This window comes from Anomalospiza imberbis, chromosome Z (assembly GCF_031753505.1).
Source record: "Anomalospiza imberbis isolate Cuckoo-Finch-1a 21T00152 chromosome Z, ASM3175350v1, whole genome shotgun sequence".
Lineage (NCBI taxonomy): Eukaryota > Metazoa > Chordata > Aves > Passeriformes > Viduidae > Anomalospiza > Anomalospiza imberbis.
This window is the reverse complement of record NC_089721.1, coordinates 62,918,345-62,944,063: the sequence shown is the minus strand read 5'-3', so window position 1 is coordinate 62,944,063 and position 25,719 is coordinate 62,918,345. Positions and strand designations below refer to the sequence as shown.

Sequence of the window (25,719 nt, the reverse complement as noted above, 5' to 3'; positions counted from 1 at the left end):
GGAGCTTTACTTTTTATTGAAAACATAAAAATCATGTGAATCATGTACAGTATTTTCTCATAAGGAAAATCTTAGCTGTTTCATAATGTTTCACAAACTGTAAAACATTTAATTTTTATAAAGACTTTTTCATTAGTCAAAGATAAAACTAAAGTAGTATTACAAAGCTATTTTCTAAATTACCAACAGAGAACTGAGAATGTTTAACAGATCAATCCATACAAGTGGCAGGAGGAAGGACTCTTCCATTTGTAAATCTGCAAAAGGACACACAAAGGTATAGAGGGGCATGGGTTTTTTGTTTCTAAACTTTAAAAAATTAAGTGACATGTTAAAACACTACAGACGTGGATTCATAGGATGGTACAAGTTCTAGGACTGCATTTCTCTACACTACCTCAAACAGTGCAACAGTGATTCAGTGTAAATCTCTACAGTGTTTCATTGATTTAATTCTCGTGTTCAAGTATGTGTCCATGAGAATGATCAAAATCTCTACTTAGCTATTTTAATTTTCTTGTTTATAGTATAAGTTACAGTAGAATATCCCCTTCAGTATGTTTCTAAACCAAATGAACTAATTTCACAATACATTCTGTAATAACCTGTTTAATAATGTTAGCTTGTTCACTTTGACATCTGTTGCAAAAAACACAAGCTCATTCTGACTCCAAATGCCAAAAATATAATAAAATTAAAAAGAACTTTATTTCCATATACAACAAAACTATTCAGCTAAATTAAAATAAATTCAAGATAACATGACTTTTTTTTGCAACAGATGGCCTTACTGAAAATAAACATTTAAAATACTAGCTACTATTTTTTAAAATTCTGATAAATGTATCCAAAAGTGTTCATATAAAAATTAATTATGAAAATGTCAGAAGACAAAAAAATGTTGGCCGTTTAACCAAAACCATTAACGATGTCTGGCAGGCAAAAATAAATTAATTTGATTAAATTATATGTATTCTGATAATATTTGGTCTGAAAAAGCCTGTGTGGGTGTGTGTGTGTGTATTTATAAATAATAAGATTGCAAAGAGCTGAGAGCCAGCCAGCCTGACTGAGGTCAGCTCTTCTGTTGCATTTTTTGCGCATAAAAGTCCCTGCACGTCTCACAGCATCGCTGATACCACCTCATGTCTTGACAGAGGTTCTTCTCTCTTATCACTCTGCAGTACACAGGCCACTGGTCTCCTAGGCACTTGAATGTCAAAGCGGCTGTGAAAGAACAACAGAAAAATCAAATATACGTTACTGTTGCCTTTTCTAGTGAAGAATCACGTACCAAAAGAGATAAGGACGTAAGTGTATCTGGGAAAGAGAAAAGTTTATAGATGTAGATATTTAACAAAAGAAGGAATTCCCCTTGTCCTCCTGTTGTCAATATATTCAACATCAAAAATTTTTAAGGCCAGCTTTACTTGCAAATTGGATTAAGTTGCATCTAATTTAATTAGTTTAATGTCATGCAGCTGTCTTCTCATGAGTAAGTGGAGCTCATCTTTCTGCCTTGTTTCACTTATGAAAGCCTCTTTACACAGCTTATCATAGAAGGACCGTGCTACTGGAGTTGGAACTTTTCACATTTAGTTGTATACATCAAGTATAACTAAGTACTTCCATATGTAGTATGTAGTACATACATGAAATTAAAATGGGAACCCAGTCAAAAATGGCACAAGAACAAGATACTGTCCACAACTCATCACAAACTGAAAAAAGAAGTCAATCTCAGATTTGAGTTAATCTCTTGTGCTATCAGAAGATAAATTTGTAAAAGAGCTGGTGGCACAATCTCCATCAGCTAGCCCTACTCCCAATTCAAAAAATCTCTACTGCATGACATGAATGGAACTGGAGGACAAAATTATCAATATATTGAAGAGAAGCATTGCATTATGTATATCAGAGATGTTAAAGTTTCTACTGGATTGGATTCTGACTCCATGCTGGATGACATTCACTTGTAGATTACTAATATCAGTCCTACATAATCCATGCCATGAGGACAACACAGCCCTATCTTTTTTTTTTTTTTTTGCACTTCACATTAAGTCAAATTTTAATTGACACTGTATTTTTTGTGTGAATCTTTCTGATTCACCTGACTTTGTGACACAAAGCCGCTCATATAAGCTCACCAGAGGAAAATCATCAATGACTGGGAGATGGCATCTTGCTTCTGAGAGACCAGCTGAACAAAGAAAGATAAAGTACAAAGAGGAGGAACATTCAAACAGTGAAATAGCAAGGAGAGGACCATAAGCAACAGCAAATTGCAACAATTACTACTGGGCAGAAATGTTCAAAGGTTAAAAACCTAAAAGAGAAATATGCTTCACTGTCTTAGAAGAAGTATTGTACACAGTCTGAAATGCCAGTCTTGTTTTCCGTGTGGGAGTAATCTACTGGACAGGAGGGTTTATCTTAACAAGGGCTCTGGAAAATCAGCTGGTGATGGTGTGCTGTCTTACAGCAAGCCTTTGAATATTCCCATCCTCCTCAAGATGCAGATGAATGATTAGGGGAACTAATGGTAATCATCATCAACAATGCACTAGGAAACAAAAACTACCAGAACTAACAGATCTGTAGTTATATAATAACAAAATTTCTTTAAGAACAGAAGAGACCTGAGTTATGCCAGGTACAGCAAATCTCTTCATTCAAAGTAATTTTACTTCACACATCCTAATACATCAGGCATAGATGTAAATTTGAACTAAAGACAAGCGGAAAGAGCTGTTTGTATTTAAAGCACAAATAAGGGCCTCCTTGATCTCACAAATATCAAGACAACACAGTTTGCAACATTTTTAAACAGAAAAGAAGGTATTTTCTTACTTTAGAAAGATTTGATAAAATTGGATGAATATATATAAAAGCATATATGTTTATAGTGTCTCTAATATAAATATATTTTCATATGGGACATTTTGTTCCCTTAATATCATACAGTCTCATAATAAGGTCTTTCCTTGGATAACAAAACCCTTCACCATTCTTAGTTACAGTCTCTGTTGTACATACTCAAAACCTGAGGCAGGACAATCAGTCTCTGCATAGAATGTAAATCTCCTGAATACCTCCTGACTTCTGTTTCTAAACTGGGGTCATCGTAACTGTATGGAGAGAAATATCTGAAAAGAGATTTGTCATCTTTGACTGCTTACCTAACCTGGGTGATGTTATTGTATTAACATTAATTTTCTCATTGCAGGGATGGAGATGACAGGGTCTGTAGGCTGCAGGCTTTTCTGAAGAAAAGCATTCATTGCCATGCCTTCCTGTGATCTTGTGCATGCACTGGATGACTCGAGATTGCATTCCTTTGCCACAGGTGACGGAGCACTGGAACACACAGAAGACACATTGATTGGGAAGGTATTTTTGCTGGTAATCAGGAACATGAAATGCCAGTCCATGTGAAGTGAGTGGCTGCTTCTTCAGATGTCAGCATTCCAAGATTTCTGAATTCTATTCCATTAGCTAAATGAAAATCAATTTTAAAAGCATAAATTAATTAATAGTATTATTGGAGGACTCACTCCGGCATCCTATTGCTGTCCAAGTCCATTTTTTAGAGCCTGGGATGAAACTCAAATATAGCAATGTGCCTGGATGAAGCAAAGGTTACTCTCTTGTATCTACATATGAATTTACTCTTATTAGAGGTTAAAGTGATGGTAAAGACTTTCACAGATATTAGCAGAGAGAAGAATTTTTAATAAAGCCATTAATTAACCACAGCAAAAGTGCTCTTTCTGCTGAGCATAGTTTATGCCTCCTGTCTTTGCATCACATCTTCATGTTTTCATGTGTCTCACAAATAAAACACACAGTGTGAGACATGATGCCTGGCCTTTAATTAATCTTGACATCTTGTTGCCACAGAGAATGAGGTAAGAAAATGGAACAACTGAGCACTGTAACAATGGTAACATTTTACTTCTATCACAGTAACATAATATATTAGAGTAAAAACTTGGACAGTGCTACATAGACACCTAGAAAATCTATTCCAAACAAACAAAAAAAAAAACCAAACCAAAATATGCTTTAGCCTTTTCTGACTTTTTGTGAACAAAATTTCATAGGACATGAATTACTTTTCTATCCATTTGACACACATGCTATTGCTTTAACTACAAATCTATTAAAAATTACATACTGGAATTTTCTCCTAGCCTCTAATGATTTTGACTCAAGTACCCAGAAATTTCACCAAGTTTTACAGAAATTTTCTGTATAAAACATCTTCAAATATTAATCAGTTTCTTGTAATGAATAATGTAAGAGCTCAGGCTGCAAAATTTTGCCACATAATCCTGAAAATATTTTTCTAAATAATTTTTATTACACAAATACTGAGAATATATTTCCTTGGGAGGCTTCAAGAAGCAGCTGAAAAAAAAATGAAATAAGAAAGACAAGGAGAAGGTGCTATAAGAAAAATGTTTCCCTGCTACCGTGTCTTGAGATGGAGATGAAGAAGTATAGTTTTCTTCAAAGGATGACTAAACTTTGAGTATATGAAACACTAAACAAATTTTTACTCTTTGGTTTGGTTATCTATGTGCATTTAAGTGACATTTTAAACACTTAACCTGGAAGAAAGATTTACACATGCTAAATGGGAAATAGAGGGCTGGTGCCCGCAATATGTGCATCAAGAGAAGAGAGACTCCTGTCTTTTGGACCCATAAGACTCCAAGAGAGTAACAAGAGACTAGGATATACACTTGGATGTTTTCACAAGGGACTGAACTTGTAACCAGATGAAATCAAACACTGGCATTTTATAAAGGCAGCAAGTGGACTTGATTTTGCTCCTGTTCTCAGTGAGCCAATACAGAACTCCATCTGGCTGAATTAATCAGATACAGCCTCCATGAGCCAAGGCATGTAAAGATATTAAATTATGAATACACAGTTGCCTACTCAGTATCAACCACAGTTTAGCACATGAACAAATATATGCTTTATAGGAGGGAAATCAGTTAGTACTGAATGATTTTCAAAGTATGCTATCAAATCTAGTATGCTGCTGTAAAATTGCATGAGAAAAGTTTCTCAACAGAACTCCCTTTCTTGAATTCTCCGCCTTTTCTCTGTGCAGCTAAAAATAATCTGAGTTCCTATAATAGCCAACATTATGCACATTGTCAACATGTAAAAACACACATATACCTACATGAATTTTATCTCCAATAGTAGATGGAACATAGATTTTAATTTTGCCAAAATTCTGACCACTCCTTAAATTCCTCTCTTCATAGTTTCAGAGATATTTATTTCTTGAATATTTAAATTAAGTTAAAATTGAGACAATGGAAAAGCAAAATTTAAAAAGGTGAAAAAAAAGAACAAAACTGAAACAGCATAAAGAGAAAACAAATGTGAGAGTAAAAGGAAAATGAAGGTGATATGATGAAGCTAATATGCTGAAGATCTGTAATAGGGAAACATAATCTTTAAATGTTATCATGGTGATTTAGAGTAATATTGCACACACTATTGCATTTTTTTTCCTTCAATGATTTGTATGTTTATCAACCAAAGTTAGAGAATGTGTCAGCATGTGGTATTCCTTCAGTCAGCTGCAGAGAAGGAGGATATGGGCAGGTGGACCTGGTACATAAGATCTCCAAAAACAATTTCTCTGCCCTTAGAATGAGTTGGTGCAACCAGCCACCTGGAATACTGGAGGGGAGAATGGGATTTGAAAAACACTAGTCTTTTCCAAACAAAATGGGTTCCAATGGTTTATCTGCTACTTGGTAATGCCAAACAATTCATATAGGCAGATGACTTTGTGAAGAGCATTCTGGCAGTAGTCACATTGTTTCTACATTAAATGAGTTCTGGCTTGAAAGTTTGTTGTGACTGCAACTGACAAAACAAGCAACAAACAGACAAATCTCTCAGCAGTGTTTAGGTCTGAATTTCTATGCAGAATCTGGTAAGATTTTGGCATTAAAATCTTAACTGGTGAATTAAGATCCTTTAAATAACTGAGCCTCCACTGGTCTTGGTGAGATGTTCCAGAGTGTTATGAAGCAATACAATATAGTTTTCCATCCCAAGATGTAGAGATATTGCAAACAATTAATTTTAGTCTTGCTTGACCTACTTATTAATATCACAATTTTAGAAACTGACATCAAAATATGATTAAATGAAATGTCTCAGTTCATATGTGGCAAGGCAGGAAATAGAGACATTTGTGCTCCATGTTCTTTTATTTTCACAGAAATGTACTAAATTTAACAGTGCATTTATTTTTATTTCTAAAAAAATGGGAACTTACTAAGTCTTGTAAGATGCTTGCGGAACATTGGGAAGAAGCAGGGCTACCTCAGTGATTAGCAATCCAAAACTTTTAAAGCCAACATGAAAGTAAAGCAAGATTTTTCCAAACACCAAGGGTTTTAAGATCAATGAGGGATCTGATAAGCATGCTGTGCTTTTCTATGTTCACACAGCAGCAGCAGCAGCAGCAACAGCAGTGGTGTTTGACTTTGAAATTAAGAATTCTACCGACTGGAAGCCAGAAAAAAAAATCTTTTTACCATAAAAGCTCATATTAGCTATTAGCTATGTTAGCTTCTATTTAAAATAGTATGAAATAGGGAAAGCTTCAGGCATTTAGCAGTGCACTTGCTAGCTACACAAACAGTGAGGTTTCTGTGTCCATGATGTTCTTGTCTTAAATGTGAGTTTGCCTTGCAAACACATCAGCCAACTGCTGCTGTAACTGAGAGCAGACACTGAATATAGGAGAATAAAAGTAACTCGTATTTTTCTTGTTTATCCTGAAAAGATATGGACTTGTTCTGACTTCATTAGGAGACACCTCAAGTTCTGCAGATCAGCTAGATGCACCTTCAGAGCAACAGCTCTGACCTGCGTTTTGAAACTCATTTTACTGTATACACATGTGTACATTCAAGCTGAAGCAGACTCTTCCAAAACTGCCTCCCAAACCTGCCTCATCTTTGAATTTCTCTCACTGTAAATATTCAGTCAGAGGTAAATACTTTTCACTGGATATGCAGCTGTCACATTTTAGGTAGTGTTTATGGAATGTAGTTGGAGCTGTATAGGTTCTGTATATTTCCGGACTTCACATGTTTAAAATTCTAACAAAGCTTTCAATTTCAAAGAAATAAAAAATATTTTCACTTTTACACATTAATCAGTAAATTTAATCAGAAATAAATTTAACTGTCAAAACTGCTTGTATTTATATGTATATATGATTTACAGAAAATGCCCTCTCCCAACCAATATGCAGCATTTTCATTAATTCAGCAGGTTTCAGGTTAATTTAAACCCACCCACAGCTTTTATTATTAGTGAATGAAGAATACATTTCTATAGTTCTTATTCCCACCCACTCTATCTCCCACATGTCAGTCTTGCACGTGCAGTATTTTATTTTTGTGGAGGTTAATTACATTTTAATTCTCCCTATTCAGATGACCTACACTTTAAGGTCATGTAGCTGATTAGCAAAAAATTCCTGTAGGACAACCATATTTGTAGGTTTAGACTAAATGTTCCAGTACACAGCCAGAGGGGTTTTTTTATATGGCTGTTAATCTGTGCATCTTGGACATAGTCCTAAAGGTACTGTAAAACCATTCAAGCAGCAAGACATGTAAAACATTCTTGTTAAAGATTACAAAAAATTCCTGTGTAAAGATAGTTAACAGCTATTTTTTAAAAATCCTTTTTTTCTTAAAAAAAATCTTACCACTCTGTTTGAATTTTGTCCAACTTTTGAACTTCTTTTAGATGTAATTTCAAGGACAGAAACCTAGGTGTTAAATATAACAATTCTTACACTTGGCATGCACACCCGCTACCCAAGATTCCTTCCTTCTGTTCCCTGCCAAAGATATATATTCTGGAGAGAATACATATTCCCAAGGCCAACAGCTGAGGAAGTTGCTGTAATGTGTTAGCTGCTTCCAGCTGGCTTTCATGAGAAGTAGGAATTCCTAAATTAAGGGAAAAATTGTCACTGGCAGACAGTAACGGTCAAAATGTGTCTTTTTGCCAAGACAACAGGCAATCACTGAAGAGGCTGATACAATCCACAATGAAAAAGCCAATCTGTGACAGTATTAACAGAATTGACTTGGACAATTTATTTTTGAGAATGAGTGGATCGCTCAATAAAAGGTTTTACAAGTCTAAGTAGCATTCGAAGCAGGCTGATGTGCCTCTAAGGAAACTCAGTGATGAGTTTTACTGGAAATTATTAGCAGAGCATTCCTAATCATTTATGTATAGGATCATCAGTTCCAGCTTTTAAGCAGTTTCAACCTTTTCATGAAGTGAGTGTGAAACAAGAATAGCAAGCAATCAGGATTCATATTTGCTAACATGCTTGCAAAATCTTCTTCTGTTTTGTCTTTTATGAAGCTTGCATTTGAAGGCAGGCAGTAGATAATGTGGTGCATTTTGTATCAGCAATGGCTTCGTACTGAGTTTGGCAATATTATTAAAGATTACCTAAATCAAGCAAATAATCTGCAGTTTATTTAAGTCTTTTTTTTTTTTTTTTTTTTTTTGGTTATAAAGGCATTTCTGAATAGTGTAGCTAAAAGAGGGACTGATGGATACAAGCATAAGATGGAGTCTGAGTTCTCACATGCATCATTTCCAGGAAGGTCCTTCTGCCTCTCTCATTTCTGACACACCCAACACCTCAGTATGCCAAATTTAAAATTCAGAACTTGTGCTAAGTTTAGCTAAAAAAGTATCTGCTGTTGGTCTCTTCTAAGTTTAGCAGTTTGAGTTGTGCCTGTTTATTTTATTTCATAGTATTCTTTTTCTCCTTCTTCTGCCCACTGCCCCTCCATTTTTTTTGTCTATAGCTCTTCTTTCCAGGGTAAGAAGATATAAGATTCAAAAAGAGATAAGATTTTAAATTAAGACAGGCAGAGCTCCAGTTCCCTTGATAAACTAGAGATAGGGGTCTCATTTCAAGGAAATCCTCACAACCTCATCTCAAGAATTTGAACTTTTTTTTTTTTTTTTCCCCTGAATCCTTTTTAAGGCCCCATATAGAACAATTTGGTTGTTTGGCAGGGGAGGCAAAAGGCAAAATTGCCTTTGGTATCAAGACAAGAAGCAACTGCAAATTTATGAGCAGATTACAAAATGAAATTTATTTTTCTAGGTCAGTATATATGTGTCTATTCTTTAGAATATTATTGCCTATCTACTCTGAATCAATAGTGGGGTTGGATCGGCTTGAATCTGAATGGGCTGTCTAGACTCAGCTTGGAAGTGGAAAATTCTTTGTCTCCATGTGAAACCCAGTCTCCATTCCCCAATTTCTTTCTTGGGTGAATTAATGAAACACAATCATCCACTTAATGGTTTAAAAACCAGGATTATTCCAATGACAGAAGTTTTTTATGTTATAGACAACCTGGAGTACAAATCCATAAAAAATCTGAGACTCTACTACAGCCTGATATTTCCCCTTGATATCATGGAAGGTATCAGCATTTTTCTCTCATCATTAACGACCTATATCAAAGCATGGACAAATCCTGTAATACCATAACAGATCTAGAAAGCCAAGTTCCTCTATGTGCTCCAGATGTACATACACACCATTTTAAATTTTGTGGTTATACTTTCTATAGGTCTATATTTAATACAAAAACATATTCAAGTTTTAAGGCAATTTAAGTATACGTGAAATGATTATTTATTCTTATTTAGGTCTTTAGACACACTGCTAAATAGTATTTGATATCATAACACTGGTGGATTTTATAAATTTTAGCCTTGTTTGTGCACCTCTGCCGGGGCACTGCTGCAGGGATGCCCTATTAGCGAGGTAACAAAAATAAATTTTAGCTGTGGATTTGTGGTTGTCCTAGATGCCTGCCTGTGCTGACTCACACATGGATATATTACTGCCACTAGTGCTCAGCAATGAACAAGACATTATTACATTTCACACTTTCATATCTGAGATAGCATTGCATGGTATTTTGGCAGGAGATGACAGTCCATTCATTATGACTATCACACATCCAAACAAGAATCTGGAAACAGTTAGATTTCATTATATAATTACCTTTATCTTTCTGATTAAATTAGCTGAGTATGCTATTCTTGAATGATGAAAACAAATTCTTAAAATTAACTTGAAATATTAGCCTTTGAGTATATAATTATATTACCATACACAAAAATGCTAGCCTGATGCTCAGAAGAAAACCTCGCATGGAAAAGCATAGCTCAACAGCACAAAGAAGTAATTAAAGGTTTACAGTATTTCTAATGAAAAGCCAGGTCACAGAACCCACTAAGGACACAAAAAAAATTTCAAATGAGGGAAAATGAAACCTCCAATAAAATACTTTCTTTTAAAAATTTCAATTTTATCTATTTACTTTTCAGAAATCAAAGAAACATATGTCAAAAAACTCTTCTGTGCAACACAGAACTAAGCACTGGTCTTTAAATATGTAGCACTTTCAAGCTTTTCCAGTCGGTTGAATAAATGGAAGAGTTCTTTTCTGATGATGACTTTACTTCCACTCACTGTGTCTACCAAATTTTAAATAATGAAGACCTGAAATAGCAGGTGACTCACCTAAATGGCTATGAAAGATATTAAAAAACCAAAACATAAAAAACCCTATGAGTTTACAAGGAAACTGAACTCACAGGACTTTTATTTAGCTGAAATACAAGAATAAAATCATAGAATCAGTTAAGCTGGAAAAGACCTTTAAGATCATTGAGGCAAATCATTAACTCAGCACTGCCAAGTCCATAGCTAAACCATGTCCCTAAGTAATGCAACTACATGGCAACTCCACTATTTGCCTGGGCAGTGTGCTCTAATGCTTGATAACCCTTTTGCTGAGGAACTTTTCCCTAATATTCAATCTGAGCCTCTGCTGGGTCATCTTGAGGCCATTCCCACTCATTCCATCACTTGTTACCTGGGAGACGAGACTGAACCCACCCCACTAGAAACTCGGAGGGAGTTTAGAGAGAGAAGAGGTCTACCTTGTGCCTCCTTTCCTCCAGGCTAAACAACATCCTTGTAGTGCTTCTGAATTGTCTGCCCCTTCTCCCAAAGGTCATAAACTCTTTTTTTCCATCCAAGTTACAGCCAAAGCTCTCTGTTCAAACAAGACAGTCAGCTCATATTTCAGCGCAAGGGGACAGGCAACTCTTGCACCTTTAAGATTTCTTTCTTGAAGAATGTCTAGCCTTCCTGGACTCCTTTGCCATTCAGGATTGCATCTCGACTCAGTCAATCAGTCTTCTAAACATGCCAAAGTCTGCCCTCTGGAAGTACAAGGTGGCAGTTCTGTTGCCCCCTCTCCTTACTGCTTTGAAAACTGAAAACTCTATCATTTCGTTGTTGCTGTGCTCAAGATAGCCTCTGAAACAATTATTTCAAAAGAATTTTTCAAGATTCAGTTATTTCTTACATTTTTAAAGTATTTTCATTATTTGCCTTATCATAAACTATCAAAAAACAGCAAAAAAATGACAACCCCAGAGATTAAAAGAAAATAATGAAAACCAAACAATAAATATTTTGAAATAAAATAAGAATTTCATAGAATATCAAGTTTATCACAAGAATGAATACATGAGGCAGTATTTTCTTTAGCTGCATGAAATACAGGATAAGAGAAACATGAAATAATAAAAAAATTCAACAAAAATCAGCTAGATCCCACAAGAAAAAATGGATTACATAAATTTTAACAGGACCCAAGTGAATCAGCTGTAAGATTTATGCACTGGCAGATGACAGAGTCAGAGATACTGAGGAAAAATCTGGAAAGAGAGAGATGACCTTAGATATGGAGATACACCAGGCAAAAGAACGCCTAATGCACCAAGTCTGAGCACCAGACCATTTATCTATCTGCTGAAAATACATATCAGCCTTCCAGAAGATCCACTGTTCAAAGATCCCAGTGTCTTCAACAAAAACTGGAAAGCATTTCTGGGAAAGCACATCGCATATAAAGGATGTGATAAGCTTCTCTTCAGCAATTCCCAAGAATGGCTTCCTTCGCTTATTATCTATGTTATATGCACATGTGTGAATATGTAAATCCCCTGCAGCAGTAATGCAAGGCCTAGCTCTGTAAAACTCAAAAGCAGAAAAGTTTGGAAATTTGTATCTGCTTGGGTATAGACTGTACTATAATGACTGTACTTGAAAGACATTAGCAGTAAAGGAGGTGATGAAAAGCTGCAAATGTTACTCTCCATAACTTCTGCATTTGTGGAATATGACATATGGTCCATGACACAGCTTTTCTCCTTCGTCTGGCCTTCTGAGGGATCACCACACCCAGTCAATCACACTTATCAATTTCAAAGAGTGCCAACATCTGGTACAAGAAATAGCAGCCCCACTGCTTTGCTTATAGCAAAGGTTTCAGTCTGATGGTAGAATCACAGAGTATTGGTAGGAAGGAGCATGCAGAAAATTTATAGAGCTGCCTAAAAATTTAAAGTCAATGGCTGCATACTAATAGCAACAATATTTGATTCTGAAATATTGCTGGGCAAAAATAAAAGAAAACAAAACTTATTTATAATGTTATCAATTATCTATCTTAGCAACATTTTTATCATTTTAATTCTACTACCAGGGAGTAAAAAACCCTAGTTTGTTCAAGGATATTTCAGATCTTATTTCTTTTGGAATTTCCTAGACTTTCTCTAACTGTTCAGGTTTATGAAGGTGACTTAGAAATCTATCTTTTCACTACAGATTCGTGTCTCTGTAGAAGATATCTCAACCTTCTTCCCTGGAAACCACTTTTAAAAATCATCAGAGTCCAAAACTCTTCTGTTCAATTGCTGAATGCATCAGTGTAACCCTTTTCTTTCTCTGTCAGGCAGTGTCAGAGACACAAGAGTTTCTCCCAACTGTGGCTGTGTTGGGAGACCTCCTTCTTCCCCACACTGTTCCTTCAAGTGGCACTGTGAAGCGCGCTGTACATTGTGTGGCAAGACTGTGGTTGTGCAGACACATTTAAGCACGGAGTTGCATTTGCCTTCACTACATGCTGCCATCTTCCAGGCATCCTCTTCTAGCTATAAGGGTTGGATTTCTGCACATGCACCCTTTTTTCTGCACTATACCACCTCTTGTACTCCATGTTAAGGTCATTTTGGGAACAAACTTGTTCACTTCTTGGTGGAAACGTAAAAGGTAATGTATAATGGTGGTAACTTCAGTTTAAGACCATCTCCTAGGACACATAGGGAAAAACAGAGTATGTATTAAGAGGTGGATTTAAATTTCTTTATTTCTTTCTTTTCCTTTTCATTATTTATTTGATTATATAGTTCTCCCATCACCATGTCACTCATCAAGTAAGATGGCAGGAGCTGTTTGCTTCTTTTGTTCTTGTTCATTTGTGCTTTGTTTTTCTTTGAGCCTAGGAAGGTTCAGTCCTGATGGGAACTACTAAGATGTACCACAACTTAATTATTTTCTAATGTAACCACACTTACAGATAATGCAACTTGAGAGACAACAAAACACTCATAATTACATTTTGAGTCCAATTTGGACTCAAACTTCTTACCCTAAAGATGCCTGGAGCAGAAAACCAACAAAGATATCTTAGTAGATCTAAGTGTGAAACAGATACTAGAATTTCCCGTTTACATGTGATTTTCTGTGCATGCAAAATAGGTGATATCTACTTTTAAAATCCTTTCCAGTCTTATTAGTGGTTTCTTCTATTATGAAAGGTGGTCTCATTCTGTTTTTCTAGAAACTAACATGACATTATATTTATTCCAGCCAAAATTCTGCAGTATATTGATCTAAAAAACCCTTTATATGAAAGAAAATATGTTAATATTTTTAATATTATAGGACTGGCTAGAAATGTATATAAAATCTCCCAATGTCATTTCATTATATTGACATCTTCCATATTATTTGCTCAGGCTACGTTTCTGAAACAGACATACCTCATTTGCTGCAAATTAATTAAAGTCAATATAAAAGTTACTGACTTGATTACATTTTAACTTCTATTATTTCACATTATATAATTGCTTTGTCCACAAATCTACTGATAGTGTTATATTTTGACTCATGCCCACCACTATTCCATTCCAACAATCTATAAGAGCTTAAAAATTTTGTATGGGGATACAAGGGAAAAAAAGAAAGGCTAATTCCCTTGTCAGTAAAATCATAACATTAATATCATCCCTTTTTTTTAATTGGAGGAGATTAGTTGAGTTTGTTTGCTGTGGAAATTTAGAGTCTCTTTAAATATTTAAGCACACAAAATTTAGGTTGAATGTGCTGTGCTCTTGAATAGTTAGTAAAAATTTTGTGGGCATTTACCTCTCTCCATTTACATATGTTCTTTGATTAGAGCAGAAGGCAAGCAATCCTTATCACTGACATCTGCATTCTCTACTCTTCAGTAGATCCTTCTGTGAATCTGTCTCCCCCTAACAGCTGGAGACTTGATTTCCTCTGACTACACACACACACACACACACACGCACATAAAGACTTTCTAGAGAGCACTGCATGTAGTTTCTGAAATAAGTAATTTGGAATAGGTCATGAATTCTGTGATTAATTTGGTGTAAAAACTAAGCAGTTGCCTCAGATGCCCTTCCAGACTCAGTGGAAAAAAAAAAAAGTAGAAGTCTAACCTTTGCTTCATATTTTTGCTTCTTCAGGCTATAGACAAAATGAACTGCATGCCAACCATTGGGACCACTACCCCAGATGTCTTATTTGACTCCTCAGCATCTCTGGTCTAATACATAGATACTATTTAGAAATTCTGCTGCTGCTCCATCTTTAGTTTCTACAGAATACATCCTTTTCCCAATCTTTTTTACAAGTTATGCTACATTATCTTCCTTGATCTCCTATATACACATATTATATATCTCTTCATCTTACAAACTGCTGCTCCTAATGTCTAGTTTGTTGTCCAGATTTTTGATCTTATTTTTCCTTGCTGAATGATATAATATTATATCAAAGTTTTAAATTACCATTTTCAATACTCACTTTCTAAATTATTCTCTGTTCCAAAATTCATCCTGCTCCTCATGCTTCGTTTATTCTGACAGTGGTCTGAAGAGTATGACAGTAGCAGAAAAAGATATATACATTTCCCTACATAAAGTACCATAGACATGCCCTTTAAGCACCCTATGCTGCTGAAATTTAAGTGTTTTTTGGAGAATGACTCCTACAATGATGTGGTCTTTCGGAAGCTGTGCAGATGTGTAAACGTGCAGTTCACATGAATTTAATTTCACCTCTCCTCAGCCTATTTGTTTGCACTTAGGTGATGAACGCCTCTGAGCATGACCCTGTCCTTGTATAGCTTTGAAATGGGTAGCCAGTGGGCAGCTTAGCAAGGGACACTGTTGCTAACAATACCTTGCCCTAGCTGGTGCTAGAATAGCTATGGTCTGTGAGCATTCCTCATTTGAAGGTAACTCACACATATGCCATGGGTGGCATTTGCTGGGAAAATAAAATGTCATTGGTAATGTTGCTAGGTACTGGCTCCAGAAGCTCAGTTTGAGCTTTTATTCTTTCCTTTCTCATCATATCTATATTCCTCACAAAGGTGTGCACAGAGCTCGAGTGATGTTACAGACAGCAATTTTTAGCATATTGACACACTGTACTGACTGAAATACCATTACAGAGCTAAATGTTGTGCGCAGGCCAGGTTGTACAGACTTCTTTTAGATTGAGCTTTAGAAGGATTAATATCTCCATAATTGATCTATTGGAGCTTGGAATTTTGGTTAAATTTTCTTTGATCTTGGTATTGTTAAAACATAGAGCTCAAAAAGTATTTGATCTTTATGTGACTATAGCAATAAAACAAATTAACTTTATTACAGCACTCCATAATTATTAATCATGTTATCTTTTCAGTAATAGTGCAATTTCAGCTTAATTTAAAATTATGTCTTAGCAGTTCAAAGGAAACAGCAAAGTGAATAAAGATAATAGGCCTCTTGTTTCAATGTGTGAAAAGCGTCATCTAAATTTTTAAAGTCAAGTCCTGGCATTAGCTAGAGAGAGTTTGGCTCTGCTCAAATGAGCAGACTTCTGTCAATGTCAAGAGCAATCCTAAAAACTGCGAACACAGAAGGCTGCATTGAACCTCTGGGCTAGAAACAATCACAGCAAAGATTAATATTTATCTGAGCTTTCATTTGTTCTCACCATTGCAGACATATTAACATATATGCCATAACTTCATGTTGCTATGTACTCCTTCAGTGGAACAGAAGAGTGACAGAGAAAAGAAACTGACATCCAAATATATTTTAAATTAAACTTGTGTCTCTGTAGAGAAATCAAGGTATCTATTTTTTAGTATAAATCTTGGAAAATCTCTGCTGCACAAGTCAGAGTCAGACTGTATGTTAGCTGTTCAAAAGATTCTGCCAATTCCATAATTCCTTGTGTCCGAATTTTGAAGTTCAAAGTGCAGTTTAGGTGAGTGTGTTACACTTTCACTCTAGGAGGAAAGCAGGAAATACAAAATTGCCAGTAAATTTTAAACAGGGAGATATAAGTTTTTGTACACTCATCTATGACATGGTTGTTTTTGAAAAGTACTGAGAGGATAAAGTTCTTCATTACAGAGGGCACTGGGAACACAGTGTAACTGCCTCAGCATACCCACATAGCCTCAGCAATCCCAATTTGAATGACTGCTTCAATTAAGAAAGCAGATGGTCATTTCTCCATGGTTTACTTCCGACTGGTGCTAGTGCGAAAAGAGGCAGATTTTAACTGTAGTTATGTAGTAGAGAAATAACTAAATGTTATTGCCAAACATATCTTCTTGTAAAAGTAATACTGCTACTGAAAGTTAGTTGCTTCTGTTGTTTAAAAAAATTAATGGTTATACTATGTGCTTTTGAAGTAGCTAGTTACTCACAGAGTACTTGCAGCTAATTCTTGGAAGGCTGGCTAGCCATACACTGCTGGCTTTAGTCCTTGTTTCCAGCTCCTACATCACATGAAAGACAACTAAAAATACATTAAATACTTCTCCATACAAGCAAGTTAAAAAAATGCTGCAATAATTTTAGGTGCTGAAAGTAAAAGTGTTGTGTGCAAAGTTATGAAGAGAAACAAAGGAAATAAAAAAAGATTACAATCTTTCTGCTAAAGTGTGGTCTGTGATACAGCAAGAGAAAACCTTGACAAGGTTCAATTTCAGAATTTCAGCATGTTTCAGGCTTTACAAAATTGTATCAGATATTGAAGGCCAATCACAGATCTAACCAGTATTGTTTGTTACTATTTGGCCTATGCTTATCCACCTCTCAGAACACATATGCCAAGGAAATAATGTAATGACAGTTATGTTGAGTGTCCATAATAATAATAATAATAATAAAAAGAGAAACAGTAATAGATGTTTCCCAGATGCTAAATGGTTTATGTGGAAATTTAATAGGCTAAAGGTGCTACTGTATAAGGCTGGAGGGTGTACTTTATTGGAACCACAAATAAAGTGTGCAAACACAAATTATCGAAATATGCAAATTGTAAGGCTGGAGCTGGCTGCAGTTTCTGAAGCTGCTTGCATTCCTACTGACATAGTAAGATAATACAAATTTGCATTATTTTGAAAATTTATCTCACATTTACTTCATATTCCTGATTTTTATTTATACTGTAGGCTCACTGTGACTACCAGTTTAGGTAATTCTTGTTTATAGCCTTATTGTTCCCTCAGCTGGGACATCTGTACACTTTTGATAAGAGTAATTCTTATTAAGAACTCAACTTGCAAAATGTGTGATGCTGGGAGGCACTAGTATCAAGGATTACTCACCTTAGACCAGTCTCCCATTCTCCAGACATAGCATTTGGAATAGTCCTCACAGTCTTCTGCTTCTTTAGGTCTTGTGGACAAAACACATTTTTTGCGTGGATTGGTGCACCTCACAGTCCGATGCCGTACTCCCTTACCACACTTTACAGAGCACTGTTGGAAGAAATGTTTTTTCAGATTTCTACAAAATTCACTTACTCCATTTCATCCCCTTCTATATGACTTCTGCTAGGTCAGCATAAATATTTCACAGCTTCAATGACCTCCTAACTTCCAACCTTCAACAGCACCAACACTACATTATTAAAAAACTGAACAAAAATTCCTTATGGGACAGAATGATAATTGATTCATTTTTACCTAAAATTAGTTAAAAACTTACTTGCTTAAGGACAAAATAGGCTTTTGAATAAGAAAATATCCGAGAAGTTATGATAAATGTGTGCAAAATGTTACACTAAAAGTATTAGGCAATCTTTCTTCTTCCAATGAAAGGAAATATAATGAAAGAAAATCAAAATAACGTTCATAGGAATAAGATATGAAGCAACTTAAGAAAAGCTCTGTTAGTGTCCAACAGCCTTTTTTGGGTGGAGGAGAAAATGTAGAATGGAAAAGTAAATATTCCAAAACTATGCAAGAATCCAGACTGAACTTGAAAATTCAAAGTCACTATATAGTCAGCATGTGAAAGCTCTTTTCAAGTTGCTCAGAAGGTCCTAATCTATGGGTTTTTTTCCACCATTCCCATTTACACAGCCAAAAATGATGCCATTTCCTTCTTAAAACATTATCACTGCTTTTGATCATCCCACTGCTTGCAGTTCAAAACTCTCCTCTGCCAAGCTGATTATAACCACAGGAAGCAGTAATGGCTAGCTTCCTACATAATGGTGATAGTAGGAATGGCCATGGGAAATACCTCACTCTTCAAAAAATATTTATTGCTTCCAACAAAAACATGCTTTCTCATTTCTCCTCACTGAAGTAAAACAAACTGACTAAACAGTCTGTGTATTTCTTTTACTCATCTTTGTAAATGGATGCCTTTCTTCTCACAACCAGCTCTCACATCATAAAACTGCTGTACCACACGAGAAACTGCTGGTATTTATTTCTCCTATCTCTACCTTAGCATGTGCTTTTCATCTTTGAAAACATTCTCTATTCTTTAGCTCTTTCTTGCTTGGGGATCAAGTAGTTCTGCTGAGTAGAGCAATTCAAAGAAGGGACTGCACCCACATTCAGAAGCTGCTATTCGTATTTTGATCATAGAGTGATCCATAGCACAGCTTCTAGTATGGGAGGCAATCAGAATTGCCTTTACTCTTTCAATGAAGAGAAGTTCCAAATAACCCTTTCATCTTGTCCAGATGGCAATGAGAACAATACTCTTCTTCCTCCACAGCCAGTTAATTTTAGAAGAAATCAAAGATGAAGAAAGCCAAATGAACAAACACATTTAAAGATGTGCTTATAAAAAATAAAGCTTTTTGAACAATGAAACAATGATTACATTTTACAGCCATACTCAGGATGCAACATATGTGAAATCGTGTTATTTACAAGCCCATTTGCCTATTGCTGTTGCTTTGGAAAAAGAGCGGACAAGAAAGAGGAAGGGAAGAAGGTGTACTTTTTTTGCCAAAGGCTCCCCTCAAAGCCTCTCTGAAGCAGGATGGCATCACCCATCTGCTGATCAACATCCCTTGGTACAAAAGTACATCCCAAATGTTTCCACTCTGATCCCAATGTCTTGAAGGTGATAAGTGGTTCCTTAATTCTATTTCCCCCAAGTTATTCACTATTACAGACAGGACATACTTGATTATACGTGCTTGAGAACTGGCCAGAAGAGACTGTTGCAAAACATTAACTAGGTAAAATGCAGTAGCTCTACACAGCTGGTTTTCCTAGCCCTTGAATCCTTTGCCAAAACATTGCACAAGGACTGTGAAAATCATTAGGCTGAGCTGTGCCACTTGATGCTGAAAAAAACCTTATTTCCAAAAAATACCAAGGAACAAATAACGACTATGGAGTATTTGGAGTATATGGAGTATAAATAAATGCAGCACCTCAGACCAAACTCCTGCCTCCCACACCGTCATGCAGTCCTGGCCTTCACAGCGCTGTGCAGAAGCAGGCTTTGGCCCCAGACAATCCCTCTCCCTAGCTCTGATCAGGGTCCCATTTCTGAGCTGCTGTGTGCAGGCTACTTGTCTGTTCTGGGTTCCTTTTCCACATGTCCTTGAACATGGTGTCCATTCTGTCATCATCCATCTGCAAAGAAAAACAGGCAATGTAGTAATATGAAATCAGGAGGGGAAAAATACCATCACATCTTATTCTCTTGTATACTATTCTCTGTGTATACACCTAAGACATGCATATTTTCAGCCTCCTTTTACTGTCATTTTGCTAATGGAGTATTTATGAATCTAAAATCTATTACATTTCATATGGTATTAATGTACATATCAATTCTTTCCCCAGTCCACTACCCCTATGTTTTCAAAGTACTTTCTTCTAATTATAATCCCAATTAGAAAATTTCCAAAGTATATATACATTTTAAAGATGACAGATCCCTGATCTGCCTGCCTGCTATTCTCTGTATGCCTGTCTATGTCAAGTGTATGCCAAGCATGTAAAGTCCAGCATTCCTTTGAAAAATACTCTGTTGCAAGAAATAATCACTCAAGTGTGAAAGACTCATTGCCCTGGAAAAAGCACAAAAGCCCAAAATTCTTCATGTTCTTCAGAGTAAGGCCTAAAAGGGTGCATGGTTTAAATCACAACAGCAAGGAAGGCTGATGCAGTTTGGCACAGACCACATACCTAGAGAGCAATTGTTCTAGAACATAATTTTCCCCAGATGTTCTGTAGATCCAGATTATGGCCATGTGCCCTTAAAAAATCAAACAGTTCTGCCCCTGATGTTCTGTCTCCTGAAAACACAAGAGTTTTCAAGGAGACTTAATTTACAAGGAGAGTTTTTAGGAAATTGAGATTCAATAAAATTTTTTCATCCTTCTGTCATGCATTTGTAGCAAAAAAATAAAATACTTAACTAAGGATTTTTTTTGTTATCTGTCCAGATATATAATTTACAAATCATGACCTGTCAAGATGATGAAATAGACTTTAAGATATTTCTTCACAGGCCAATAGCAAAGTGTATGCTTTGGTAACATTTTAGTTGAAAGCTAATATTATTTTGTAATCATCACTTACAGTGTTTAAAAAATTGTATCATTAAATTTTTCTACATTTCTCAGCACATCATCTCTGTGTATCAATTAGCAAAGTTTTAAATTTTTCACTTAATAAGCTGGAAAAAACACAGAATACTGAACATTTATGGTAGATAATGCTTCAGAAAAAGATCAGTTATTCCATTTCTATCCATTAAACGACCAGTAGTGTTAATAAAACAAAATAAAAGTATTCTCAAATATACATATAATGAAGTATAAATAATCCCTCCAAAGGGTAATGCCCTAGTTTGGGGAAGACCAAATATCAGTGGTTTTGTCTTACTTAAAATGTATCATACTTCACATTTTATCAATTTCAGTACTTCATCCTTTCCAAGAACGCTATGTCTTCTAGTTCACTTTACATACTTTCTTCAACAGTATTTGCATTTAATTTATTTTGCATTATTTTGTTTAAAAATGCATTCTACCTGTCCTCCAGATGACTGCAGCAGGCTGATCCCAGTGCTTACTCCTGGGGATGCTAGCCAGCTCTTGCTAGTTGCTTTACCCTCCCTTGAAAGGTGTGGGCTTGCTCTAACTTGCTTTAAAAAAGTATATGCAATTCTTGAGGACCTCCTTAACACATAATTTTTAGCTGCCAAGTGGCATGACTCTGAAATGGGCCACTGTGCTGACCTGGTCAGCCAGTGCAAGGAGCAGGCTGACAGTTCAGCTACAGGAACTCCAGTAGTGATGGGTGGGCTTTGCTTGGCACAGGCTGCACATGGAGCTGCCTCCTGCCTCTTGCACTGTTCAACCACCAGAGTATAGTTCAGCCTATTTGTTGATCCACATACAAGGACTTTCCTCTCATGGGGTGAGAGGAAAGAGAGCAGCGTGGGGCAGGCTCACTAGACTTCAAGTTACATTAATGTAAAAAGAGTGATTAACATGGATTGATTTCTTTATTTATTTACTATTTAGAGTACCCAGAGTTTATCAAGAGCTTTAAAGAGACAAAGCCTTGCTTCAAAAAAACCTCATTAAATCATATAATTAGTTAAGAATATGGGATTAAATCCCATATATGTCTTTATGGAAACAGCCTCTAAATTTCAGTTTTGTAGCACAGAGCAGTCTGTGAGAATACTTCCTGAGGAAAGGAATTAACTGCTTTACTGGATAAGAATTTATTCAGGCATGGTGCTTATGGACCCTGTTTCATTAAAACTCAGGAGAAACAATTTCCAGCGTTTCTGTTTTCCCTTCATTTTGCATGATAATGTTTTGAATGAATGTATTTACTGCCCATTCATTGCGAGAAGCAGTCTACTGCTTTTACATGGCTTTTACATATTATAGTTTAATTTAACCAAATCACTATTACCTTGTCTGGCAGGGCTGTTCATTGCACTTGCGGATCTGTGGTTCAGGTTTTGTTAAATATTTGCACTTCTTGCTGTCCACAAGACTGATATTCTTGTTCATAATCTTCGTGCAAGAGACTGTTGTCTTTCTTTCACCTAGAAAAGAAAAAGAAGCAGGTTTGTGAGGAAACCAAGAATATGCAAATTGTTAAGGACTCAGATACAGCTATTTCATATACAGTTTGGCTAAAAGAACTGCAAAACCAGTGAAAGGAATTCAAAGTTGGCAGGGAATCTGAGAAAAATCCTACCATTTGTAGGGAACATTGTGAGTTTCTAACCTAGTCTTTGCACACCACCATCAAGAGTTTTTCTGCTTTACTCCTGCACCTAGTTATAGGCCAAAGCCTCACTCTTGCTGGAATAATTTTCTTTCTCAACCACTGCAACTCCATCACTGAGAACACTTGCAGAAAATTACAAGTACTATGTTAATACAAATTTTAATTACTACATACAATGAGGAAAGAAATGACAAATTGTGGCTGGCATTCAGATAAAGGGAATCAACAGATACATCCTTCAGCAGGGAGACTGAACTATTTCCCATGAACTAAAGACGCCAGATGACCTGATCTACAGGGTCAGAAAACCACTTAGGAAGCCGGGTACAGCTGTAGAGATAGAGTGCATGCTCTGTACAGAGTCCTTGTCCTGATGGTGGCCTGGACCCTGGTGTCTCTTGAACATGGAAGCATAAGAAATTAGAATTTAATGTACTACTGACCACAAGCAGTAACTTGCAATTAGACTGGAGTCTTAATTTTAGAAAACTAGCAATCCTTGCATTCAGGGTTTCAGTTAGAGCCATTTGTTCTTATAGTTTCTTTTACTCTGTCTGGAAGTTTACTGGCAAAGGGGCTGTGTGCAGGACTAGGGGAGGCTTAAGCATGAACATTCACCAAAGGTGAAAAATGAGCCTGTGGATAGAGCAGTTATGTTATAAATGCATATTATGTGCATGACCACTGCTGACATTTTTACACAGTGCTTGTGTACATGAGAGCACATGCAACTAATCTATCATATCACAGTGTTTGAAATGTTTGACAATTCTTTCTGCACTTATATATACATCTATGTATTCATATTCTCTCCCACGCAAAGAAAGCTTTTCTGCAACATAGGAGGTCATAGACCAGTCACATATACAAACATACACAAGACCACATGGCTTCATCAATAGTTTTATCCTGACACACTCTTTGAGCATTTAAGCAAAACTATTGATAATTGTATTATTATTTATTCAGATTAATCAAAATATTGATGTTAAATTTTAATCACAAATAATTAGGGTAAAAACTGAAGTATTTTGATTTCATTACTGCTTGATATTTAAGCCAGAAAGTAAAAGAAAAGGGAGAATAGTTTTGTCTAAAGTAAGAAAACTCTTTCAGTAGTATTTCAGAATATTTACCTTCTATGGAACTTTGTAATAACTCAGCTATTTAAGACAATAACATAAAATGAAGACCAGTTACAACAGAAAAAAATTATAAACATTACAGTAAAACATTTAAATATTTATTAAAGCATTAATGTAGAATAATGTACTGACATACTGCATTTTAAGATTTCTGCAGATAACAGAAATATTTAGAAATATCTGGTGCAATAATGACAGATTGTAGTAGCATTAAAATTATTCTAAAAATACCTTAGGAAACTGTAAAAAGTGTGAATTCACAAGTAAATTGGGATGCACTATTAAGAATCAGAGGATGCTACTAGCACCATGAAAAAAATACCTTCTAGGGAAGAAGCCTTCCTACCGAAACACAAAAAGCATGTTTATGGAAACTACAGCAATCTTTCATGACACCAGGATTGTTCACACAGTCAGAGGAGCTAGAACACTGTGTTCTTTATGCTGATGTTATGAGAAGGAAAAGCATTTCCAGGCTTTCCTATTCAATCACAAGGTGCACGGCAGTTTTCAGAACTGTTAATCAGAGCAACCACGACTGTCAAGGTTGTCAGCATGAAACACAGGTATCAAACATCAATACAGTGTTGGCATACTGAGGAACTGCACAAGGTGTGAACACATCACTGTACACCACATTTATTTTAAAAAAAGCCCTCTCGGAAGTATTTTTAAAGTGTAAGTTTCATTTTAAATAACATCTAGAAAACAGTTTGAAAGACTTTTGTTACATCAATACTGTTCATATTCCAATATTTGTTTTCAGAATCATATTTTGTTCTTCCAAAATCACTTTTTTATGTTTAATAAACTTAGGAAAAATATCACATCAGCATACTAATATCTGCTGTTGCAATATTTGTTCCATATGTTTCTGGATCATCCTCAACTCATGTTACTAACTGTACTTATTTGATCTGAGACTGGGATTCAGCTTTTCTGTGGTTTGAAATGTCTCTTACAGATCATTTATCTTCAGTAGTTCCAAATACAGAGTGGAATGCACTTTCTATTCTTGTTCTAGCCCTTGCACTTGTATTTCTTCTTGGAAACTGTGTCCTGAATTTGCTTTTTAGTCTAGATTTTGTTCCTTCATTACCATCTTTTGCTACTTTTTATATTTAGTTTGAATCTTTTCCTAGAGCTATCACAGTATTTTTAATGGAATCAGAAAGCATAAGATTGACATATGTCTACATTGTATGGAAACATACAAACCACAATGAGGATATTAGTATTAAATATACAACACTGAACATCAGAATTGTAATTATATATAAACATGCAGTGTTTATACATATAGGTGCATATTGCATACGCACATTGCACTGCGTATATACATGCATATTGTATACACATGTTAATTTTTTATATATGTGTGTGTGTTTGTACATTTTTCTTTTATTTTACCTCCTCCACATACAGCATCACAGTCTTCCCAGGTAGAATGCGTCCACATGAAAAGGGGCTCTGGTACTTTAGAGCTCTGATTTTCAGGGAGAGGATCCAATGGGATTGTGTATTCATAGTGTAAACCATAGCTCTGATCATGGAAGAGCAGAACCTGCAAGATACAAAGAAGGAAAACCTTCTTACATACATAGACACTATGGAAGACAAATTCCAAGCTGCAAATAGATCACCTTGAAAAACACAACAGAATGACTTGATGCTCTATTGCCTTTCAGCCCTCCTAATGGATTTGTTAGAAGAAATTAATTAGAGTATCCAAATCAAGCCAATGGAAAAAAAAATTTTGC

The 25,719-nt window shown here is 35.7% G+C and overlaps 1 protein-coding gene across 2 annotated transcripts in view; it reads right to left on the bottom strand.

Moving 5' to 3' along the window:
* ADAMTS19 (ADAM metallopeptidase with thrombospondin type 1 motif 19) overlaps nucleotides 1-25,719 on the bottom strand; it is a 143,532-nt gene continuing 117,813 nt past the window's right edge. For both annotated transcript variants that reach the window (XM_068175667.1, XM_068175668.1), the window contains 6 exons: nucleotides 25,370-25,523; nucleotides 22,491-22,626; nucleotides 19,979-20,183; nucleotides 17,901-18,053; nucleotides 3,183-3,360; nucleotides 1-1,227 (listed from right to left, as the gene is read on the bottom strand). In XM_068175667.1, the coding sequence (XP_068031768.1) occupies nucleotides 1,076-1,227; nucleotides 3,183-3,360; nucleotides 17,901-18,053; nucleotides 19,979-20,183; nucleotides 22,491-22,626; nucleotides 25,370-25,523 (978 nt within the window). In that variant the 3' untranslated portion in view covers nucleotides 1-1,075. The remainder of the gene's footprint in view (nucleotides 1,228-3,182; nucleotides 3,361-17,900; nucleotides 18,054-19,978; nucleotides 20,184-22,490; nucleotides 22,627-25,369; nucleotides 25,524-25,719) is intronic.